The 21,189-nt window shown below is 41.8% G+C and overlaps 1 protein-coding gene across 1 annotated transcript in view; it reads left to right on the forward strand.

Moving 5' to 3' along the window:
• Window positions 1-10,079: 10,079 nt before the first annotated feature.
• Window positions 10,080-21,189, forward strand: part of prr12a (proline rich 12a) — a 24,159-nt gene continuing 13,049 nt past the window's right edge. Inside the window, exons 1-6 of the mRNA XM_037691401.1 lie at window positions 10,080-11,245; window positions 12,911-13,068; window positions 13,482-13,643; window positions 13,890-18,547; window positions 18,887-19,114; window positions 19,249-19,933. Coding sequence (XP_037547329.1) covers window positions 11,163-11,245; window positions 12,911-13,068; window positions 13,482-13,643; window positions 13,890-18,547; window positions 18,887-19,114; window positions 19,249-19,933 — 5,974 coding nt within the window. The 5' untranslated portion in view covers window positions 10,080-11,162. The remainder of the gene's footprint in view (window positions 11,246-12,910; window positions 13,069-13,481; window positions 13,644-13,889; window positions 18,548-18,886; window positions 19,115-19,248; window positions 19,934-21,189) is intronic.

Genomic DNA, 21,189 nt, shown 5'->3' on the forward strand with positions numbered 1-21,189 from the left:
TGTTGGTTTTAATGACTCTAAGTTATTTGTTTTATTTTATTTGTTATCTTTATTTTATTTCACATTTTTAACGTGTGGGGTTTTTATGTTTTTGTATGTCCTAGTGTACAGCACTTTGGCCAACAGTGTTGTTTTAAAGTGCTCTATAAATAAAGTTGTATTGTATTGTATTGTATATATATATATATATATTGTAAGCGCAATCATCCAGGTAGATACAAACTATAAAGGTTAAATCATGTCATCTGGACAAGTTTCTTTTAGGGAGAAACGTTTCGTCTTTCATCCAAAAGACTTCATCAGTCTGCAGCCTGCCAACCCAAATCTGTCCTGTAAATAGCCCTCATCGATGTGCTTTAAGCCAGCCTCCCGGTTGAATTCCCAGATACTGGCTTTAACACATGCAAAAAGGGACCATCCGTCCAAAACAATCAATCATCGTGCATATAACAATCAACTGCTTTAGACCAGGTGGCCAACTTGCTTCTGCACAGAAACAGCCTGAGGACAACCAAAATGGTCAGAAAAAAGTTTGTAAGCTCAATTGTCCAGGTAGATAAAAACAAAATGGCCCCTTTTTGCATGTGTTAAAGCTAGTATCAGGGAATTCAGCGAGAGGCTGGCTTAATGCACATCGATGAGAGCCATTTACAGGACATATTTGGGTTGATAGGATGCAGGCTTTTGGATCAAAGATGAAACGTTTCTTCCTGAAAGAAACTTGTCCAGATGACATGATTTAACCTTTTTTTTTTACATCAGTAATAATAATAATAACGCTATTAAAAATAATATTCTTGCCAATCAAAATAGAATCTGAATACATTTAAAATTAAATTTCTACAAGCGAAAACATACCATGCTACTTTCCCTGGGCAAACCCTGCAAATAATAATAATAATCCAGCCTCTCTGTCAGTAATGGGTTCCAGAGCCCAAGCTGTGTGTAGAGCACAACTGTAGTTAGTATTACTCAACTCCCCACAAGCTCCAGCTTCTTACCCACCAGAGAGGTGATATTCTACATCCAGTCTCTTTCATAAGACAGTTCAGTGAAAAAGCTGCACAGATCAGTCTGTCTTTATCCTCCTTCTGGCCATTCATTAGTCACAGAGCCAGACAATTCCCGCTCAGATGGGAACTTTCAGAAATCAACAAGAACTACAAAGTTGCTGCGTGTCATCATTGATATTCCCTCTGTAATAAATCTGCTTGTTGTTGTTTGATCCAGTTAGTGGACGGTCTCACACTTGTGCCATCACTTCTTCACATTACTGAGTAGCTGCACCATGGCTTTTTTATCACATGGCTCCAGAGGGGTGCACCGGTTTCCCTATATGGACCAGTTGCATGTTTATTTATATGCCTTTTGACATATAACAAAATACACTTTTTAAAAAAGCAAAAATAATTGCTGCTTTTTTTTGACACTATTTACAATTTCTTCTTAGTCATCAACCTTTTCACCACACAATCAAAAATTAATGGAGACTGAATGTAGATGAAGCAAAAAAATAGCTTAAAAGAGCCCCATGGTTATTGCTTCTTTGGCTCTTTTTAGAAAGCAAACAATAATAATAGCAGCCATGTGCAAATAAAGCTGCTTTTTCATTATTTCTAAAATGTTCTGTTTCTAAAGTCACAAAAGCTTAGTTTGTTTGTATAAATGCCTACTTTAGAAAAAGTTTCTATAACTCACTGTTTCTCAAAAAAAAAAGGGAATTTACATTTGAATGTCAGATGCAAACACAGCAGAAACTGCTTTGCAAACAATTCACGTTGGTGTAGATTGGGCCTGAAAATTTGTTAAAGTTTAAAAAATATATATATTTATTTAATGACAATCCATCATTCAGTTTTTCACAATCCAAAAGACTATTTTAGATATTTAGAAAAGCTCTTTTTTACTGTTTAAACTCAATATTTCACATATTTAAAACATATCTCTTCCTGGAATACAAAGTATTTTACAAGAACTCTAGAGTTGAAAACTGCAAAAACATGAACAAGAAAAAAATATGTTTGTCATAAATAAAACACTTAAGATAATAGCAAGTGGATTGCAACGTAGAGAAAGACATTCTGTGGTGCTGAAATTGTAATTTTGTCTAAGAGTTTGTGAATTATAGATATCTGCATTGAAGAGCCAGTCTAAGTATTATATGATAAATCGGTTTACTATACAAGGTCCTAGTCGAGCGTCTTCCTGAAACTACGCATTCACCTCAGCACCTGCCACACTGGGAGCTCTGGGCTGCAGCTGACACCTCATCCTCTGCATTTATGAAAAGCATTTGTAAACATTATCAGTGGCTGCAGACAAAACGCTGCTGGTGAGAGGATCCCGGGGTGCTGTCAACAACAACTGGCTATGCCTAGACAGAGTATTATGACTGACTGAATTTAGAATATAATTTAGTCAGTGACAGAAAACACAGGTCGTATAAATTTGTAATATCACATAGGACTAATTAAATAAATCCTATATAACCACATAGCCAGTGTTTGCTGTTTTCCTACAAGTCATCATATATATATTGCAAAAAGGCCAGTCAAAAAGTGCCAGTTCATTTCTGATGGAGTGAGATTCAGTGGATAATTATTAGCAATTAATATCCTACCTGTTGTAGATAGTTTTATGGACAGCTTCAATTTAGAGAAACAGAGTTAAATTATGATCAAAATGAAGAGCTAGACCATGGATTGCTTTCATCTTAAAACAACTTGAATATTTATTTATTTTGTAATCATTGCAGTATGCGTGAATGCAAGTTTAATCCCCTTTTCATCTGTCTGGTCATTTATATTATTTATTTATTTATCAATTTACTCACACCTAGTGACAATTTAGACTTACCATTGACCTTGCTGAGAGGTGACAGCTTTAACCACTGTCCCTCTGTGCCACCATTAGAACAATCATGTAGTTTAAAATTGACTTCTAATTTACAAACATATACACTGCTGCCAGTTTTGTGGTTATTTTGAAAGAAATATCTTATTCCAATGGGAAGTGCACCATAAACTGCTTTTTATTTATTTATTGGAGCTGTTTCCAGATGACAGCTGAGTGGTCACGACAGAACAAAACTAAAATTAAAACAAAACAAAAAAATTCTTCTCTTTCATGACTAACAAAAACAAGAGAAAAGGATCCTAAAATAAAAGGCAACCCACACCTCCACACGAACTAAAATCTTTATGCAGCACTATCTTATTGCCCTGCTCAGACTAGCCATTAGCTCATCAATCTGGGCAGAATTAAGCTTTGTTTCTCCAAACCACAGCCAATCAAAGAGCTATCAAGAGCAGGTAAGATATTCATTATCCATAATCTCCCATAAAACTCCTTTTTAAAAGATATGAACCACTGCTTTAATAGCTCTAACATAGTGGTTTATTTAAAACTATATAGTATATGTTACTATTGATATAAATGAATTAAAAAATCACAACAACGGATTTTATTATTGTGTTTATTGAACAAATAAGGCATCAAAACAGCAGTATATCATTTATTGTCATTGCACGTATTTTGTTTCTGCAACATTTTGTTATCAGTCCTTGTATAGTGGCTAATAAAACTAGTGTATCTCTCTCACATTTTCGCTGACAAATTCAAAATATTTCATAATAATCGGAAATCCATGAAAAGATGTTTTCTGTGAACAGAGACGTTCGGACAGGAGACTTTACCAAACATCTAGAGTAGGTCATCTGAATGTTCCTACTGTAAAATGAAATTTAAAACAGCTACAAAATTTCAGTTGAAAACTGTGTGTGGGATAGTTCCAGCCAAATTGGAGTACTTTTGTGTGGCTCTGTGCATTTTGACATACGGAAAATAAGAACGCTCTCACACATATGATAGACAAACCCCCATGAAATATTCAAGTCTGTTTTTAACAAATATTAAGATGGATTGCAAATTCACATCTTTTTGTCCATTAAGAAAAAGCTGAAGAAAAAAAAAAAGTAAGATAAAACTTTGAGGTTTAGTGAGCAACTTGGAAAAAACGGTGCCATTTCTGTCCCTTGAAAGAGAAACTAAAGAATAAACATCGTTTTCAGGCCTTTCTCTGGGTAATCTAACATTCTGATAATCCCTGTATTCATCACAGGAGCTTAGGCTGAAAAAGTAACGTTATGTCGCCTCTGTGCAGGTTTTAATGTGAGGATTAAGAAGAGATTAACAAGATCGTCTTAACTCTATTAAGAACTAACCCGCATCAATCACTGCAGAGGTTTCAGCTACAGACTCACTGGAAATACGTGCGGTCATTTTCAAACACAAATAATGTCTTTACGTGCTTCCCAGAGAAAAATCTACATCTTCACTGCTAATTTTATTGTCAGTTTAATGGCGATAAACATTAGGGAAGTATCAAAAGTCCCATCGTCAGAGATTAAATGTCTCCGTGAGACGAGTTAAAAACAGTGAAGTGATCGTCTCTGTAGAGAAACTGTGACAGAAAAAAAGAAATGTGTTAGATGGCACCAAATAATGGAACATCACTTTTTAAAGCTTCATTAAGTTCTTTCTACAATCATGGTGTTGCATCGTGCAGAATGTGGCTTTACATAGTCTTGATGAAATAATCAAAACATTCCTTAAATTAATTCCTAGAAGTAATGCCCGCATATCGACTAAGATCATTTCATGTTGAGAAGGGAAAATTGTGCACAATCACATGCAACATCACAAGGTGACTCTCGGCTACTAACACACCAAATATTAGCTCATTATTTGTAAAACTGTCTGAGTTATAGCCAATTTTGTGTTTTCTAAGTGGAGTTGGCTGTAGTGGTCATTTTAAATTAGTTTGACTCCTATAGCTAACCACTTGAAGACATACCTCCAATGATTACTTTCTATAAGTTTTATTAAAATACATGCATTGGTTCATGAGATATTTTGCTAACAGACCAACACACAAACACATGCACACTCAAATCTTCTGGCAGCGAGCTATAAAGAAAAGTACAAAATATAAATCTGTGTTTGTAGTAATATGTGCAAACTTACATTTCAAACAGATGTTTTAAAATCAGAATCCCTCTGACAGAGTTTTTACACAGACCTGGAATGCATCAATTAGATCTTTGCAGTCCTCCACCTTCTTTTCTCTGATGCTGGAACACAGAAACGTACACACAAAACTCTTTAACCTGAGCTCTCAAGCATCCAAGGTTTCAATCTGATTCATGCACATTACAAACTATATAAATATGTCGAATTGCTGCACTTTATGTAAAATACTTGACAAAGTATTTACTGCAAAGCTAGCATCAGCTGAAGTCACTGATCTTGAATATATGTGACAAGTTTATAATACACACAGTTATAGCAGGAAAAAAAAATCTCAGATTTGTAATAAAAACAAGATTTCTTACTCAAGTGTGCACCATTCCTGTTGGAACTCACCACCTGTCAGCATCCTCCCTGATAAGTTGGCACGGTGCCGGCACAGCGTCATCAAAGTGAGGCATTTTGACTGAAGAGAGCTGCTGCGAGAGCTGCATTCAAGTGAGAACACCTTCGAGAGATGGAGGGAAACATTAAAGTCATGGAGCGGGAGGGAGGCAAGACAGTAATAACACTTTACAAAAGCTAAAGGAAACTGGAGAAATTGCATTTCCTCTGAAAATGCAGTGTGAATGCTTATTGCAGAAGAACTTGCTGAGAAATTGCTGAAATTAGCTAAAAAAAAAAAATGCTGAAATGTAGCTGAAGTGGAAGAGCAAGCCTAATCTATCAGAAGAAAGCAGAAAGAATACATATTTTCTGAAATTGGTTTAAATAAGCAGAAATTAGCAGAAAAATTAGGAAATTAGCTGACAAAGCTGAAATTAGCAAAAACAAACAAAAAAAAGGCTGAAAAGTAGCTGAAAGGCAGAAAGAAGCAGAAACCACCAGAAGGAAGTGGAAAGAGTTGAAATGAGCTCAAAAATATAAAATTAGTTGAAAAGTTAAAATTAGCATAAAAACAGCTAAATAGTAACTGAAATAGCAGAAAAGGCTGAAATGAGCAAAATTAAGTTGAAAGGAGTATAACAAGCTGAAATGATCAGAAAGAAGTTGGCTGAAAGTAGCAGAAATTACCACAAAAACTTGAATTTATCTGAAAACAACTGAAATTAGCTAGAAAATACTAATAATGTAGCTGAACAGGTAGAACAAGCTTAAATTAGCAGAACACAGGTTTGCCAAATTAGGCTGTAGGAAGCAGAAATGAACACAAAAAAGTAGAAATTAACTGAAAAAAGTTGAAATGATCAAAAATCAGCTGAAAAGTAGCTGAAAAAGCAGAAAGAAGCTTGAATTACCAGAAGGAGTTGGACAGAGTACATTTTTGCTGAATTAGGTAGAAAAAAAAGTTTAAATTTATGCAAAAAATGTGGAATAAACTGACAAAGCTATAGTAAAAGCTGAAACTTGCAGAAATCAGCTGAATTGAGCAAAAGAAACTGGAATTAGCAGAATAGTTCGAAGAAGTACAAAAAGATTGTAGTTAGTAGAAAGAACCTGAAAGGATCACAAAGCAGCTGAAAAAAAACAGCTTAAGTTGCTGAAAGTAGCTGAAAAAAGTTTAAATTTGCACAAGGAAGCTGAAAGAAGCTGAAGCATAACAAAATGTGAAAGGAGCTGTCAAAGGTTGTAAACAGATCTAAAGAGTTGAAGGATGTAAAATGAGCTCAATTCATTTTCTATGAGGAAAAAAAGTGGCAGAAAAGGCTAAATATTTCAAAAAGCTAAAATTGTACCAATACCAAAAGTCATAGCAGGATTGTCCTGAAAGAGATGAAAACATTTTGATATATGATTTTATAAAATATAGAATTGTGGAATGAGACAGATGCTGAAAAATGTAAAGAAGAAAAATGGATCACAATAGTGTGAATGCTTCATAAACATTCACAATATTACAGGCGTTTTTAGAGGAGTGCAGATCGCTCACTACCCTTCATGACTTTTAAACTAAGATCATCTCCTGTTGAAAAATAAAGGAGATAAAGCTGTTTTGCTGAACATAACAGTGTCATGCAAAATCAGCTACAACATCAAATTTAGCTAAATATCTGTAAACTTGACCATGTTTTGTATTGATAACTATGATTAGCTGTAGCTGCCATCTTGAAATGAGCTGTCTCCAAAAGTGAATCTGTTGTAGACGTACATCCAATGACTATTTCCTGACGTTTTCATTAAAATCTGGTTTATGAGATGCTTTGCCAATAAGTTTTGTGTCACTCCTGCTCTTTCTATTTCATTATAGTTAAATTCCTTAATTCGTGTCTTTTAAAATCTGACGATGCATTGAATCCTAAATGTTCCCACAGGAGGGCAGAAAGCTTTTTATTGGCTCCTAATTTTGTTTGAAACAGATGTCGAGCTGATTACAGTAGATTTTTTTTAAATTAACTATAAAAACTCACATTGAGCAAAAGCTGTCAAAAAATAGCAAGGAGTAATTTGAAAAAAAAATAATAATATGCGATAAAGAAAAAATTCCAATCTCTTGTGAACATTGTAGCCATACACATCCAGTTTACTCTTTTAAAGTTGAAGTGCAGTTAGCATAAACACACACTTTAAATCCACCAATAAATAATTACAGTTTGAATAAAATGACGTGCATTTTGCTTAACAAGTCTAAATTTTTAAATAAATACAACTGTCTCAATAGTTTAATCAGAATGAATCTCCACTAGAGAGCGACAAAACCTGACACAATGTGAAGGCAAATGGGCCAGGAAGGTTGATCTCAGCAATCCTCAGTCATTCAGCAGCTCCTGTACCTTTTATGACACGTTTATATCTCCCTTTTTTCTGTCTTTTACTTCATTTGTGTATTTAGACCTAATTGCATGTAATAATATTGGTCTAACTATTAACATCCCGATGCATGCTCAATAATCTAAGTAGAAAATTCTAACAAGGTTAAGTCAGGTCCGCTGGATTCTTCTTTGTTGAAGCGTTTCGTCTTTTATCCAAAAGTTTTCTTCAGTCTGAGGAGCAGCAACAAACTCAGTCTTATAAACAGCACCTCCTCATAGTGGATCAAGCAGTTTGCTGCTGTTCACTTGTAAAAGGAGGACCATCAGCCTAACAACAGGTGCCCTGATGGCCATACGCTGGTGAAGATTCTCAGTCATCCAGGATAAGGTCAATTCAAAAAAGTTCAAGACAAAAACAACTGGACTTTATTTGTAACAGAAGACATTTCGCTTCTCTTCTGAGGAGCTTTCTCAATTCAAAGAATAGAGAGTGTGGGGTTCGAGTTATAAAGCTAGATACATATGCAGATTGCCCTATCACGCCTCACAATAGGGGTTCATTAGAGTCTTTGTTAGTCTGACCACTCTTCCTGATAGGTGTGAAAATGACGGAGTATCAGGCCCAAAGCTGCATTGTAAGTTTCTGAAAACTGATCTAAGATTACAGTTTTTTTTTGTCCTGACAAAAAAAAAAAAAAAAAGGTTTATGTCTTGACCTTTTTTGAATTGCCCTGATGGCCCAGCACAGACGAGAAACATCATCCGGTCAGGACTCTGCGGTCCACTCATCTGGAGGCCAGCACTGACTCTTTCAGGGATGAAGATGTTCACATCTTTGGTAGAGAGGAACGAGGGTTTGAAAGAGGAGTAAAGGAGGCCATCTTTGTGAAGAGAACCTGTCCATAATTAAACAGGGGCGGAGGCCTCCGTGTTCAACTGCTGTTGCAAATATCACTCAACCATCAAGCTGCCGACGGGAAATGCTAGCGAGACCTGCTAACGCTGCTAACAGGATCCTCCATCTGCATGCATGGACCGTACTCGAGACGATTCTTCTCATCCTGCACATTTCATTGTATTGTTGACCTTGTGTTGATTTTACATATGACAAATAAACCAAACCTGAACTCAGCCCTTTGAGAGTAACAAGCGGCCATCAGGGCACCAATTGTTATGCTGATGGTCCTCCTTTTACATGTGTTCACCGTGTATCGTGGCGTTAATCAGAACACGCTAGATCTGACTGTCAGCAGCAAACTGGTTGATCCACGATGAGAACTGTGCTATTTATAAGAGTGTTTGTTACAGCGCCTCAGACTGAAGAAGTCCTTTGAATAAAAGACAAAATGTTTCAACAAAGAAGAACCTGTCCAGAGGATCTGACTTAACCTTGTAATTCATCAACCAGGAGCAAAGCATCTTCTTAACCTCTGAGTGCACTGACCACTTCTTTCTTTTAGTTATAAAAGCCAGTGTGCCATCTGCTGGCGTGAACAATTATGCGCACATGACTCTTGGCAGACAGGTCCTCCAAATAAGTTTAGCTAAAAGGATATAAACTGTTGCTATTTTAATAAGTGAACATGAGGTAGACATGCAAGTATGCAGAATGGAATCTGCTATTTGAGCCAAAAACTAAAATACACAAATTCAAATAAATTCAGAACAAATCAGATATTATTATGCAGCTGTTCCACATCAGATAATAACTACAGTAATATGAATGTGGCTCATTTGTTTCATATGTGCTCTTTATGTTCCAGTGTTTTTAGCCACTTCTTTTTTTTTAATGCAGATTTTTATAGTTTATTTCACACTATGATCTAATCATTCTGATTTGAGTAAATTTCCATTTTTAGCTAGTGTTCTATTTTCACTATTGTGCACCTTTGCTATAATTGTTCCTTGTTTTTGTCATTTTTGCATCCTTTTATTGGCATTTGTGTATAAATTAGGTCATTTTGAATATTTTCACCTATGCTGTTGACTTTATAACTTTGTGATGAATTTATATATCTTAAATTATATACTGGATTATTATTTTAGGTTGGAAGACGCGACAAATGCCGCGACTCTTTGGGTCACTCAGGGCTTGTATGCAAATTGTAATAGAATGTAATTACAAACACGACCTTATTAATCTACTAAATTATTTCACTAAAAGCATGAACATTTATTTTCCTGTCAAGCAAACGATAGCTTTTAGTTTAATTTTTTTTACACATAAATCTGGAAGTGATTTTGCGACATAACGCGCGCCAGTGAATCAGGTTTTAAATCGGGATTTTTTTCTGTGTGCACTTGAATGCATCACGGCAAATCGCTGCGCGCGGGGCGAATTGGTGACTCTTTTGTGTGTATTTATAGTTAACCCGTTAAAAAAAAATGAGTGTCTGGAAAAGCAAGCAGGAGTATTTGGCAGACTGATAACACCACCGGTGAATGGAGGTCACAGCAGACACGGAGTGAGACACGGAGGGGGAGAGGGAGGACGGACAGCGGCTATCCGCCTTCAAAAATGGCGTCTCCGGAGGAAAATGAGTAAAAATTATTAAAACGCGGCCTGTTTCTTTACACTTCCTTGTTCGGATTTTAGGATATTTCCTCATTCTGGCGTCGTTTTATCTAAAGTGAGCGGCTTTGTCGTGGCGTTTAGTCGAATGGCTGTTAAAGAACAAAAAAAGGGGCGAGCGTATTTGGGGAAATAATAGCAGCCCAGTTTTATTTTGATGCGTCGTTGCTGACAGCTAGCATCTGCAGCTAACCCTTAGCTCCGCTCCGTGGAGGGGGTGGGAACGATTTGCATGCAGAGACAGAGAGAAGAAAAAAAAAGAAAAGAAAAGAGATTTTCAAATTGGGGCTTTCTTTGCTCGCCTATGGGGAATGATTTGCAACCAACGCGGCCCCGATCGCTATCTTTTCTAGAGCTAGCAGCATAGCCAAAACTAGCCCGAAGAAAGGGGAGGAGAGACGGAGAAAAAAGGGACGCGTTCAAGTCAAATGTTTGAAAGCAATTCGCCCATCACCGACCGAATCCTCTCCTCATCATGACCGTGACTGATTTCAGACCAAATCTGCATTCGAGGAAATGATAAATGTGAGAGGCGCAGGAAAAGGAGAAAGACTGGCTTCTTTTTTTGGAGGTGGTTGGATTATAACCCCGTAGACCCCCCTCTCTTTTTTCATCCAGCTTTCTCCTCCTCCCCACCATTTCTCTTTCAATATGCTGTTTTCCACTCCTGAGGACTTGCCTATGAAACCGGGAAAAATAGCTTGAAAACGGGAAAGACTGGATTTTTCTTTTTTCTTTTTTTTTAAACCTCACCCCTGCTACGTTCTCGTCGCTTTCATCCACCGTCGCTCGCGCTTGTGTACAAGGCATAAATGGATAGAAATTACCCGGGAACAGGATTCGGTGATTTGGGCGCAGGAGCAGGATGGAGTTACGACAGAACGGCCAAAGCAAGGTATGTATCGGATTCAGACATTGTGCACGCATCTGTGGCTCGGTGTGACCCATGTAAACAAATTGGAGCTAATAGCCTCGCGCACAGCGCCATGCCTTGATTACGGGCAGCGCATTGTCATCCTAACAATATTATAAACAGGAATAGATAAGTGTGTGTCGTGGGGGTGGGCGGGGTGGAGAAAGGAAAGGTTGGGGAATGAATTGGATGTGATTGACAGACATGGGTTTCTTTTCAGGCTGGACCTGGCGGGATGGATGGATGGAAAGAGGTGGGGGGATGTCTGGGTGACCATTGGAATGATTGTTCCCTGTGTGCAGGCCTGGAAGCAGACCCTGGGAGATAAATTCATAGGATTCATGATAGGAGTGCAGACGCAGCAAAGCCCCCCTTTCTCTCTCACGCACACATCAGCCCCCCCTGACAGACATCAACAAGATAAACTGATGCATATTAACCGAGGGGGTTGCATTTAATTACACTTGTAAGCTAAAAAGATGTAGAAGCTGCACTCATTAATTTTTGAACGTATTTTTGTGCTCATTCGTGGTGGGCTTTTTTTTTTTTTTTTGGATGGATTTTATGCGCATTTGCATAATACAGCCATGACAAATCCCCCCCCCCCCCCGTGTCGAAAGGTGCAATTTGCCGTTTGTGCCAAATAAAAGCTAAAACCACAGCACAGGAAGGTGAAGTGGCTGAACTGAGCTGCAGCGCTACATGTTAGCTTTAGCCTGGGAGCTAGCGCTGCTGAGTGAGGCCTGTGCACATTAATATCTACTCTCTGCTCCTGCACATAAAACAATTCAGCAAAAAAAAAAAAAAAAGGCGTTTTTAATTTCCTAGTTCTGTCTAAAAGCCAAGAAGCACTGATCAGCCTCATTTTGGATGAACAAACCGGGCTATTTGCTGGCCTGCAGCTCGGCGTGCATTTGCGTCGACATGCATCATTCAGTTGTTAGCTACATCATCATAATTAGTGGTCACGGGTATGCTAACTGCTTGTTTCGATTTGAGGGAAATGTGTCGATCTCTTTGGTCCAATGATGCCTTTCGGTTGCCTGTGTTATATTTATACGTAACACTGGCCTCGCAGTTCGGGCCTCGTCTCTTGCTTTTCTGCTGCTAAACGATGCTATCAGCAGCATAAATGCTAACACGAATCTGAACAAGCAGCCACGCATTTATCTGGATTTTTCTCAAGCAAAAACGATGCAATTGGAAATCCTTCCTGATAAAACATTTATTAAAATAATTTCCAAATATGTGACGGATGGCTCTTTAATTTCCGATTTATTAATTGCAAATTAATCCCTTTTTTTTTATTTAAAGACATGATTAAGCTGGATTCACAGACTGAATACACACTGGAATAAACAGTCTAATTGTATTAATTCATTATTAAATTGCCTCCATGTGTGTTTTATTACTTCATAAGAATATTTAAATTTAATTTGGAGACCAAACTACTAACCTCATGTTGGAATCTGATGCATGGATTATTTTAATTAAAGTACAATTTGCTTCCACATCAGATGCTTTGTGTTAATCAGCTAGTCTTTTGAAGGGCCACATTTTAGGAACAGATTAGAATTATGTTAATATACTCTAAGATTAATGACACTTACACACACCACCCCATCCCTTACCCTTTTTCTTTCCTAGTCTTGTCTATGGGAGTTCCAGATCATCCCACCCTGAGTCTGAGCTCCTTCACAGACAAGCCTACGCCACCCCACACCCTCTGCAGGGCTATGCTACCAATCACCACCCAGGGAGCTCTGGCCAAGGCGGGGCTTGGGGAGCAGCTGGACGGAGTTTGGGTAAGATAAATGTCATACCTTCCATGTCACCACCATCGGGGGCCCTGGCAGTGAATTATTGTCTGTCCGGGCAGGTCCTGGAATATTGTCTTTACTGAAAAATGCGCACTTTATAGCTCATTTCAGTCAACGCAGCAGATGCCAAAACCTGAATTTGTCTCTTAAAACTGTTCTTGAAACAGCTTGTGTATTCAACAGCAGGGTAAATATATTTACAGGTTGGCTTTTACCCTTTGACATTGTGCTTTAGATGCGTTACTGCTGGTTTTCCAGATTAATTTTGCTTTTCGGAAAATCAGTACCATCTTTAATGCTTCTTGTTTAATGCATATTTGCTAAACTCTCATGTAATTTTTGTATTTTCAGTTAAATTTATTTATTTATTTTTTTCTCTGTGTGATTGTTTCTCAAAGGTCTTTCGGGGCTTTTTGACACAGGCCTGCACCATGCCAGCCCCTCAGCTCCTGATGCCTCGGTCATGAATCTGATCTCAGCCCTGGAGTCCCGAGGTCCCCAACCTCCACCCTCCGCCTCTTCCCTTCTTTCTCAGTTCCGCACGCCATCCTGGCAGACAGGTGGGGCTATGTTGAATCCTCCCTGATGCGTTGACATTCAAACAGACCCAATGTCAATATGACATAAAAAAAAACCACCCACTGCTTGTCTAAATTATTATTCTGACTGTTAGTATGGGAGCATTTTTATTAGTCATTTATAGGTATGTAATTTTATTTTTTGATATTACTTTTTTATATTTTTTTATTTATGATATAAATTAAAAGCTGTGGATTACTGATTTTGTTTTTTCTTTGTCCTTACAGCGATGCACACACCTGCTCCTCCTGAGCTCTTCATCTCTGGAGCCCTTCCTGGCTCTGGATCTTTCCCTTCCTCTTCAGCTCTATCGGCATATCAACATCCAGCATCTTTCTCCAGCCGCTCTTTCCCTGCTGCCTCCCTTTCCCTCCAAGACACACCCACATTTAGTCCCACATCCAATGGTCTGCTCTCACCACATGATCCTCTAATACACATCAAAGCCCCTTCGCAGTCAAGTCTGGGTTTTGATAGACTCCTTTCCTCACAAGGTGCTGCTGCTTACAGGGGCAGCCAGGATCCCACGGGTGCAACGTCTGCCCAGGCGTCTTCTGCCAGACATCTGCAGTCGCACCAGTTCAATCTGCTGTCATCTCAGCTGCAGGACCAGTCCTCCCAGCTGTATAATTCATCAGTATTTTCTTCAGCCCAACCCCAGTCTCAGTCCCAGTCTAACTCGGCTCAAGAACGGGCCGTGCCCCGGCAGGACAGCGTTATTAAGCACTACCAGCGCCCAACGCCGTCTCAGTCACAGCTCTCATCCTCAGCTGCTCACTCTCTTCAGCACTATCTCAGCTGTGGAGGGGCAGGGTATCAACAAATCGCCACCCACCACAGGCATGCCAGCCTTTCTTGCAGCCCATTAGGTGACCAGAGCCCCTCATCTGATCGTAAGCCCACCACTCGCACTGAGCAGTATCGGCCAATCATTCAACCTCCCTATTCCTCCTCTTCCTCCTCTTCTTCCTCAGCTGGGAAAGGTACCAAAAGTAGTTCTAGTAGTGGCTATTCCTCTGGTAGTTCTGCATCATCCTCAAGAACTCCTCACACCCCTCCATCAGCTTCCTCTACCTCTTCTTCTTCATCTTCTTCTTCAGCCACTTCCGGTGCTCATCCTTCTAACTCGATTCCCACCTCCAGCTCGAGTGCAGCTCCTTCTAGGCAGCAGCCGCCTCCTCAAGCAGCTCAACCTCCTCCTACTCCTCAGCAGCAACAGCCCCCTGCCACATCCACTTCAGCTCCACAGTCTCTCCCCAAATCTTGCCTCTCTGGCTATGGTTCTCCTGTGCCCCCAGTGAAGACCCCTACCTCTGCTCTTACTGGTCAGACTCCACCCCAACAGCAAACACAATCCTATTCTCCTAACCAGCCCCCAACATCCCACCTGGCACAGTCTTATGGAGGCTTTAATTCACCTCAAGCTCAAGACTTGAGCTCTGGTACAGGTGGAAAAGGCTATGGGAGTTTAGGGCGAAGCCATTCATATTCCACTGATATATATGGAGCTGATTCTGCTTATGGATCACTTCCATCTTCTCTAGGTGGAGCTGGCAGCCCGTCATTAGGCTATGGAGCTCCAGGCCACTCACCTGCTCTTTTAAGATCAAGTGGTTCATCAGGTAGTGGAGCATCTGGCGGAGGAAGCAGCAGCGGCACAGGGAGTGGAAACTCTGGGTCAGGAGGTGGAGCTGGAAATGGTTTGACCAATGAAAGAGGCGGAGGTGGTAGTGGTGGAGGCTCTTTTCATATTCCAGACTCCAGCCCTTCCCCTTCCGGCAACTCTGGCATCATTCGTCCAGGGTTGCACTCTCCAGTTCCCACTTGCCCCACTCAGTCTCCAGGAGGCGCAGGCTCAAATAAATACATTTCCTCAGTTCTTTCACCCACTTTCCTAGCCTCCCCACAAGGCTTTCCAGACACCAGGGGCCCCACCTCCCAACCTCAACCATATCATTCTAACTCGTCTAAATCAAAGGCAGACACTTCCATGTTAGGAGTGGGCTCTCAGAGATCTCAAGAGGAAGTGGATGATGATGAGGAGTTCTTGATTCAGCACCTGCTTCAAGCTCAAGCGAGCCCTGCTCCTCAGGCTTCTCATCACCATGCACAGCAACAGCCACAACAGACATCTCAGCAAACACAGCCCCAGCCCCAGTCAGTACCCCCAACCAGTGACTCAAACAAAGGGATGAGTTATGACATGGGCAAGACTTCTGAGGAGAGGTACCACCCCCAGAGCGTTATACGTACCCACAGTGCCACGTCCAATGCTGGGGTAGGAAATGCAGGTTCTGCGGCGTCCATTTCTGGGCTGGAGAACCAGCTAGAGATGTCACTAAAGAAACAGCAGCATCAACAGCACCACCTTCAACAGCCACAAAGAAATGACAGATCTGTTGGGGGCAGCAGAAGCAGTGGTGGGAGAAGCAGCACGGAACAGGTACATTCCCACCTCCATCACCATGACAACCTTGGCTCTGTTGTTCACTATGGTCGGGGTGACCCTTACTCCCAGCACTCCCTTGCTTCTCAGCACTCATCACATAGCCAACACGTGTCCTCACACTCGCAGATGCCACCTCACACTCAAATGGAGCTTCAGAAGAAGCCACAGGAGCGCACACAAGAGATCCCATATCCTCGGAAAACACCGGAACTCCAACAGCAGCATTCTCAGTCTCAGGCTGCCGTGTCCCTCCTGGACTCCCCCACGGATCAGTCTTGTCAGCCACCACACCTGCTGCAGTCTGTGCTGTCTCACACCACCCGGAACAAACTGGAGCCACATCAGCCACACCACAAGATGGACTCTCATCATCAACACCAACAGCATCACAAAATGGATTCTCACCCAACACATCAGCCACATTCAAAAATGGACTCCCACCCTCAGCATCAGCAGCACCATAAAATGGACTCTCATCCCCAACAGCAGCAGCACTCTATTGGCCAGCAACAAGCTGTGATGGAAGGAGCTGGTGGGAGGCTTGGATCAAGTAAACATCAGGCTCAGTCTCAGTCCCAAGCCACCCAGCTCCAGCTTCAGCTGCAGTCTCAAGCTTTGGAAGTGGCAGCAGCTCATTACAATCATGGTCCACATCAGCACGACCAGAGCCAGGTCAAACAAAGCTCAGTTGTCTCCTCGTTGGACATGCTGGAGCGCTCCCTTTCTCAGACCTCAAGCTCCGATGTTGGTGTTGCAGAAGACAGACATGGTGGACCAGGCAGTGCAGGGAGGAGTGGCGGTAGCACTGAGCGTCACAGACAACCGCAGCAGGAGCCACAGAGGCAACACGCTTCCCACCATCAGCCACAGCAAACCCACCACTCACAGCAACACTCAGCCCCCGAACTCCATTCTTTCCTCTCAGAGCCCGATATCGGCTTGTCCGCCCAGTCTCACATGCACCACCTTTCACAACATCACGCACAGCAGCAGCAACAGCACCCAACCTCTCAGCACCAACAAACCCACTCCCATCACCCTCACACTCAACCCCACCCTCAGCAGCAGCCTTCTCATCCTCACCATATACCTCCACCTTCTGCATCAACTCACCCCCAGTCTCAGCCTGACCCACAGCAACCACTCTCAAGCCAGCTCCCTCCTCAACAGAGCCAGCTGGACCAACAGCGCTCAGAACAGCACCAGTTTGACACAGTCAGTCCAGTAGAGAAAGCGGACCAAAATCCGCAAAGCAATCGGTTTGTACCTTTAACTTCTATCTGCTTCCCTGACTCCCTCCTTCAAGATGAGGACCGCTCCTTTTTCCCAGGAATGGAAGACATGTTTTGTGCTGAAGACTACAAATCAAGCTGTGCTGGTGGTGCAGGACCTGGGCAGGAGGAGATGAATGAAGGCCACCCTGGGCAAGAAGGAATGGATTCACTAAAAGCTGGACAAAATGCAGCAGGAGCTGGAGGTAGTGGTGGACCGAGCTACGATATAATGGGCCACCATGGTGGAGATCAGGCTTATGAACAATACTGTCATGGTCTGGAAGAATCCAGCAACAACACTATGACTTTGGATCTGGACTCTCTTAAAACACATGAGCTTCCTTCCACTGTCAACACAGAACAGTTAGGCTTGATACAGTCCCAGGCCCCAGCTATGGGTATGGGCTCCAATTCAGCTGGTCCAAACAACTCTGAAGCTAAACTGTCCTCAGGTCCTGGAGGAACTGGCTCAGGAACAGGTTCTGGAGGCCTTCAGTCTCCAATTTTTTGCTCATCTCGTCCTAAAAAGCTCCTCAAATCCAGCTCTTTCCATTTGCTGAAAGAACGCAGGGACCCCAACACACTGCCTAAGAAAAGTTACGCTCAAGAATATGAGTTTGAGGATGATGAGGATAAAGCTGACCAGCCTGCTGATATCAGGTTGAACAGCCGCCGACTGCCTGACCTTTTACCAGATTTAGTGTCCAGCTGTAGAAAGGGAGGAGGTGGATCACTCAGCCCTTTAATGGGTGACATTGATTTTTACCACACTTCTAGCTACTCCTCCATGGGTTCACACTCTATCCTGCCTCCGGATGGGCCTAAAAAACGAGGCCGAAAGCCCACTAGGCCAAAAAGAGAAGGTCCCCCTAGGCCAAGAGGCAGACCTCGTATCCGCCCTATGCCTGAGCCCTACACTCCACGAGGCATGATGTCTGATATGGCTGGATCAACAGTTGGAGCCGGGTTCAACGTGGAAGGACGAGGCAGGGGTAGAGGCCGCGGAAGTCGAGGAAGAGGAGGAAGGAGGGAGGATATGTACATGGAAATGAGCGGGAAGGAGCAGGATCAGATGCATGCACATCATCTCCATCAGCAGCAGTCACAGCAGCTCCATCATCAGCCTCAACAGCAGCAGCATGAGCCCATCCCACCTCTCAAGGTCAGTGACATTCAATGAAGGAGAAAATAAAACGCAAGTCTGAATGTGATGAAGTTAAAATGAACAGAAAAATGAAGGTGGCACTGCAGAAATTCGGTTGTTGCATATATGGAAGCTGCCTACAAGTTGATCAAACGTTTTTTTAGTCGCTTTGCAGGACTGCTGTTTATTTTGTTCACTGATATATAACTGCACTTCCTCTCATTCTGATTACCTATTTATCACACTTGGTGTAAGACTCAACCTGTTTATCCTGTTTATGATTCTGCTCATCTAAATATAGGAATTTCTTAGATCCTTATTAGATGAATTGCTCTGTTTTGCTTTGTTTTCTTCCAGATCAAGTTGCCAGTTGGTACTCTGCCCTCCTCTGACGCCTTACTGAGGACAGACTCTTTGTCTGGCACCGACCCTGCTTTGTCAGACGGTTCCGTTGGCTCAGCTCCCTCACTTGGTTTAAGTCCTGGACCCCCTTGCAGCACTGAGAGCGCTAGAAGCCAGGACAAGAACAAACAGAAAAGCCAGATGATAAGTGACGGAATGGATGAAGAGGGATTGGACGAAAGGGTAAAGGCTAGATGATGAAATTTCTTTCTCTGTTAAGCACAATAGACATATTTGCATGAAACAGATTTAAATGGTTATAGCTTGTAGAGTTCAAATCTATAGCTGAGTCATGATCTCTCTTGTGCTTCTTTCAGGGGGATGAGAAAGATTCTGAGTCTAAAGCTGGGTTTGTTGCTTCATTCTTGGACTTCCTCAAGTCAGGGAAGAGACCCCCAGGGTTGGACATCTCACCAGGAATGGAACCTGACAATGGTGAAACATCTCCCTGTAAATCAGGGGGTCTGCGCCCACTGTCTCCAGCACCTCCTCCCCCACCACCACCGCCTCCATTTGGGGATGGTGAAGGCAGCGGGGGTTTGGCCCTGGGCAACTGTCCCAGTCCCAAGCGCTTAGAAGATGAGCTAAAGAGGAACCTGGAGACTTTGCCATCTTTCTCCTCTGATGAGGAGGATTCAGTTGGAAAGAATCAGGACCTTCAGAAGAGCATCTCCTCAGCCATTTCTGCTCTTTATGACACTCCTCAACTAACCTCAAACATCCAGACTCCTCTACCACCTCCTTCACCTCCTCAATCTATTCAGGCTCCTCTTACCCCCACATTGCAGCCTCCCACACTTAGTCCACAGCCATCTGTGGTAACCCCTCACTCCCAGCCCGAGTCTAATGAACCAGAAGTTCTACCACCAGAAGATGGGGAGATGGAAGAGAGCAAGGAGGAGGAGAATGAGGAGGAAAGAAGCACTGAAGAGGATGAAGAAACCGATTTAACAGAAGAGAGGGAACCACAGCTGGAAACCCTGAGTGTTCCTAAACTTGATGGTGAGATTTGGTCTTTCCTTATTATTACCTTGCATTTAATTGTTTATACATTTGTATATATTAGAGCCTGACCGATATGGAAATTTTGGCTATTGCCGATAACAATATTGAGGCGGGGGACTAATGCCGATAGGGCTGAAAATTTTTAAGCTTTGTCCACCCCCAACAATCTAAGTAAACAGCAACTTTTAAACGTGTTTTAACATTTGAAGTCTTGAAACAGTCTTGCTAACTTGTGTTCACATTTTCTATCCTCGATTATTCACCGTAAAGTTATCAAGTGTGTTACAAAAATATAAATTAAACAAAGAAACACCCATCCTTGTTCATTGTTTCAACAGTCAGTCACGTATCAATGTTTCCCCTAGATAACTTGCTATGGCGGGACGCTCATCTTGTCTGTGATTTTTGTCGGTGGGAGGGGACAGACACATTTTTGAGAAGAAGGGTTCAGCATGAGGAAAGATGCTGCATTTAGCGTTTTAGCTAGCGCACCTGTACTGCGAGCCACTAGCTTAGCATTACGTCAGTGCCGACAGGTGGGGGAAGGGGTGTGTGTGTGGTTCTGTAGACGTGGCGCTTGGTTCTGTTGATAGGGTGGGTCGTCCCACTTGTATAATGGTAGGGGAAACGCTGCATATGGTGAAGGTCTAATTAGTATTGGTCGCAGCAGCATTTTTTTTTCTTTGCAAAGAAGTAAAGATTTCAGACAAACTGCATTTCATGGAGGACGACAAAGATAATCTTATGAACACTGATATGTTTTACGTCTACATTAGATTTATTGTTTTGGTTAAAGGCAGAGGCAATACCCTATGCTAGATTATCTAAATGTTAGCTTGCTAACTTGAGAGGCACATAGCTAATGACGAGGTTTGGCGGATTTAATAGAATTTATTGTTGATTTTTTTTAATTTTACAGATAAGTTAAACTTGCCATGCTCTGTTCAGCAAAATACACTACATAGTATTGCTCGCTGCTTCAGCTGTGCTGAAAGTGAAAGTTGAAGTGGGCGGCCATGACTTGAAAGTAGTCCGCATGCGCCCTCTGCTGGATATATGTGGGGTCCGAGATGGTGTAGAGGTAGGGCAGCTGACTTAAGACCAAAAATTCACGGTTCGACTCCCCACCATGCCCACATGTCGTGGCGTCCTTAAGCAAGACATCTAATCTGTAATTGCTCCCGGACGCTTACTTAGCTGCTCACTGCTCCACCTGGGTGTATCTCAGGTGTGATGGGTTAAATACAGAGAAC

Source organism: Nematolebias whitei, chromosome 17 (assembly GCF_014905685.2).
Source record: "Nematolebias whitei isolate Nwh7 chromosome 17, NemWhi1, whole genome shotgun sequence".
NCBI lineage: Eukaryota > Metazoa > Chordata > Actinopteri > Cyprinodontiformes > Rivulidae > Nematolebias > Nematolebias whitei.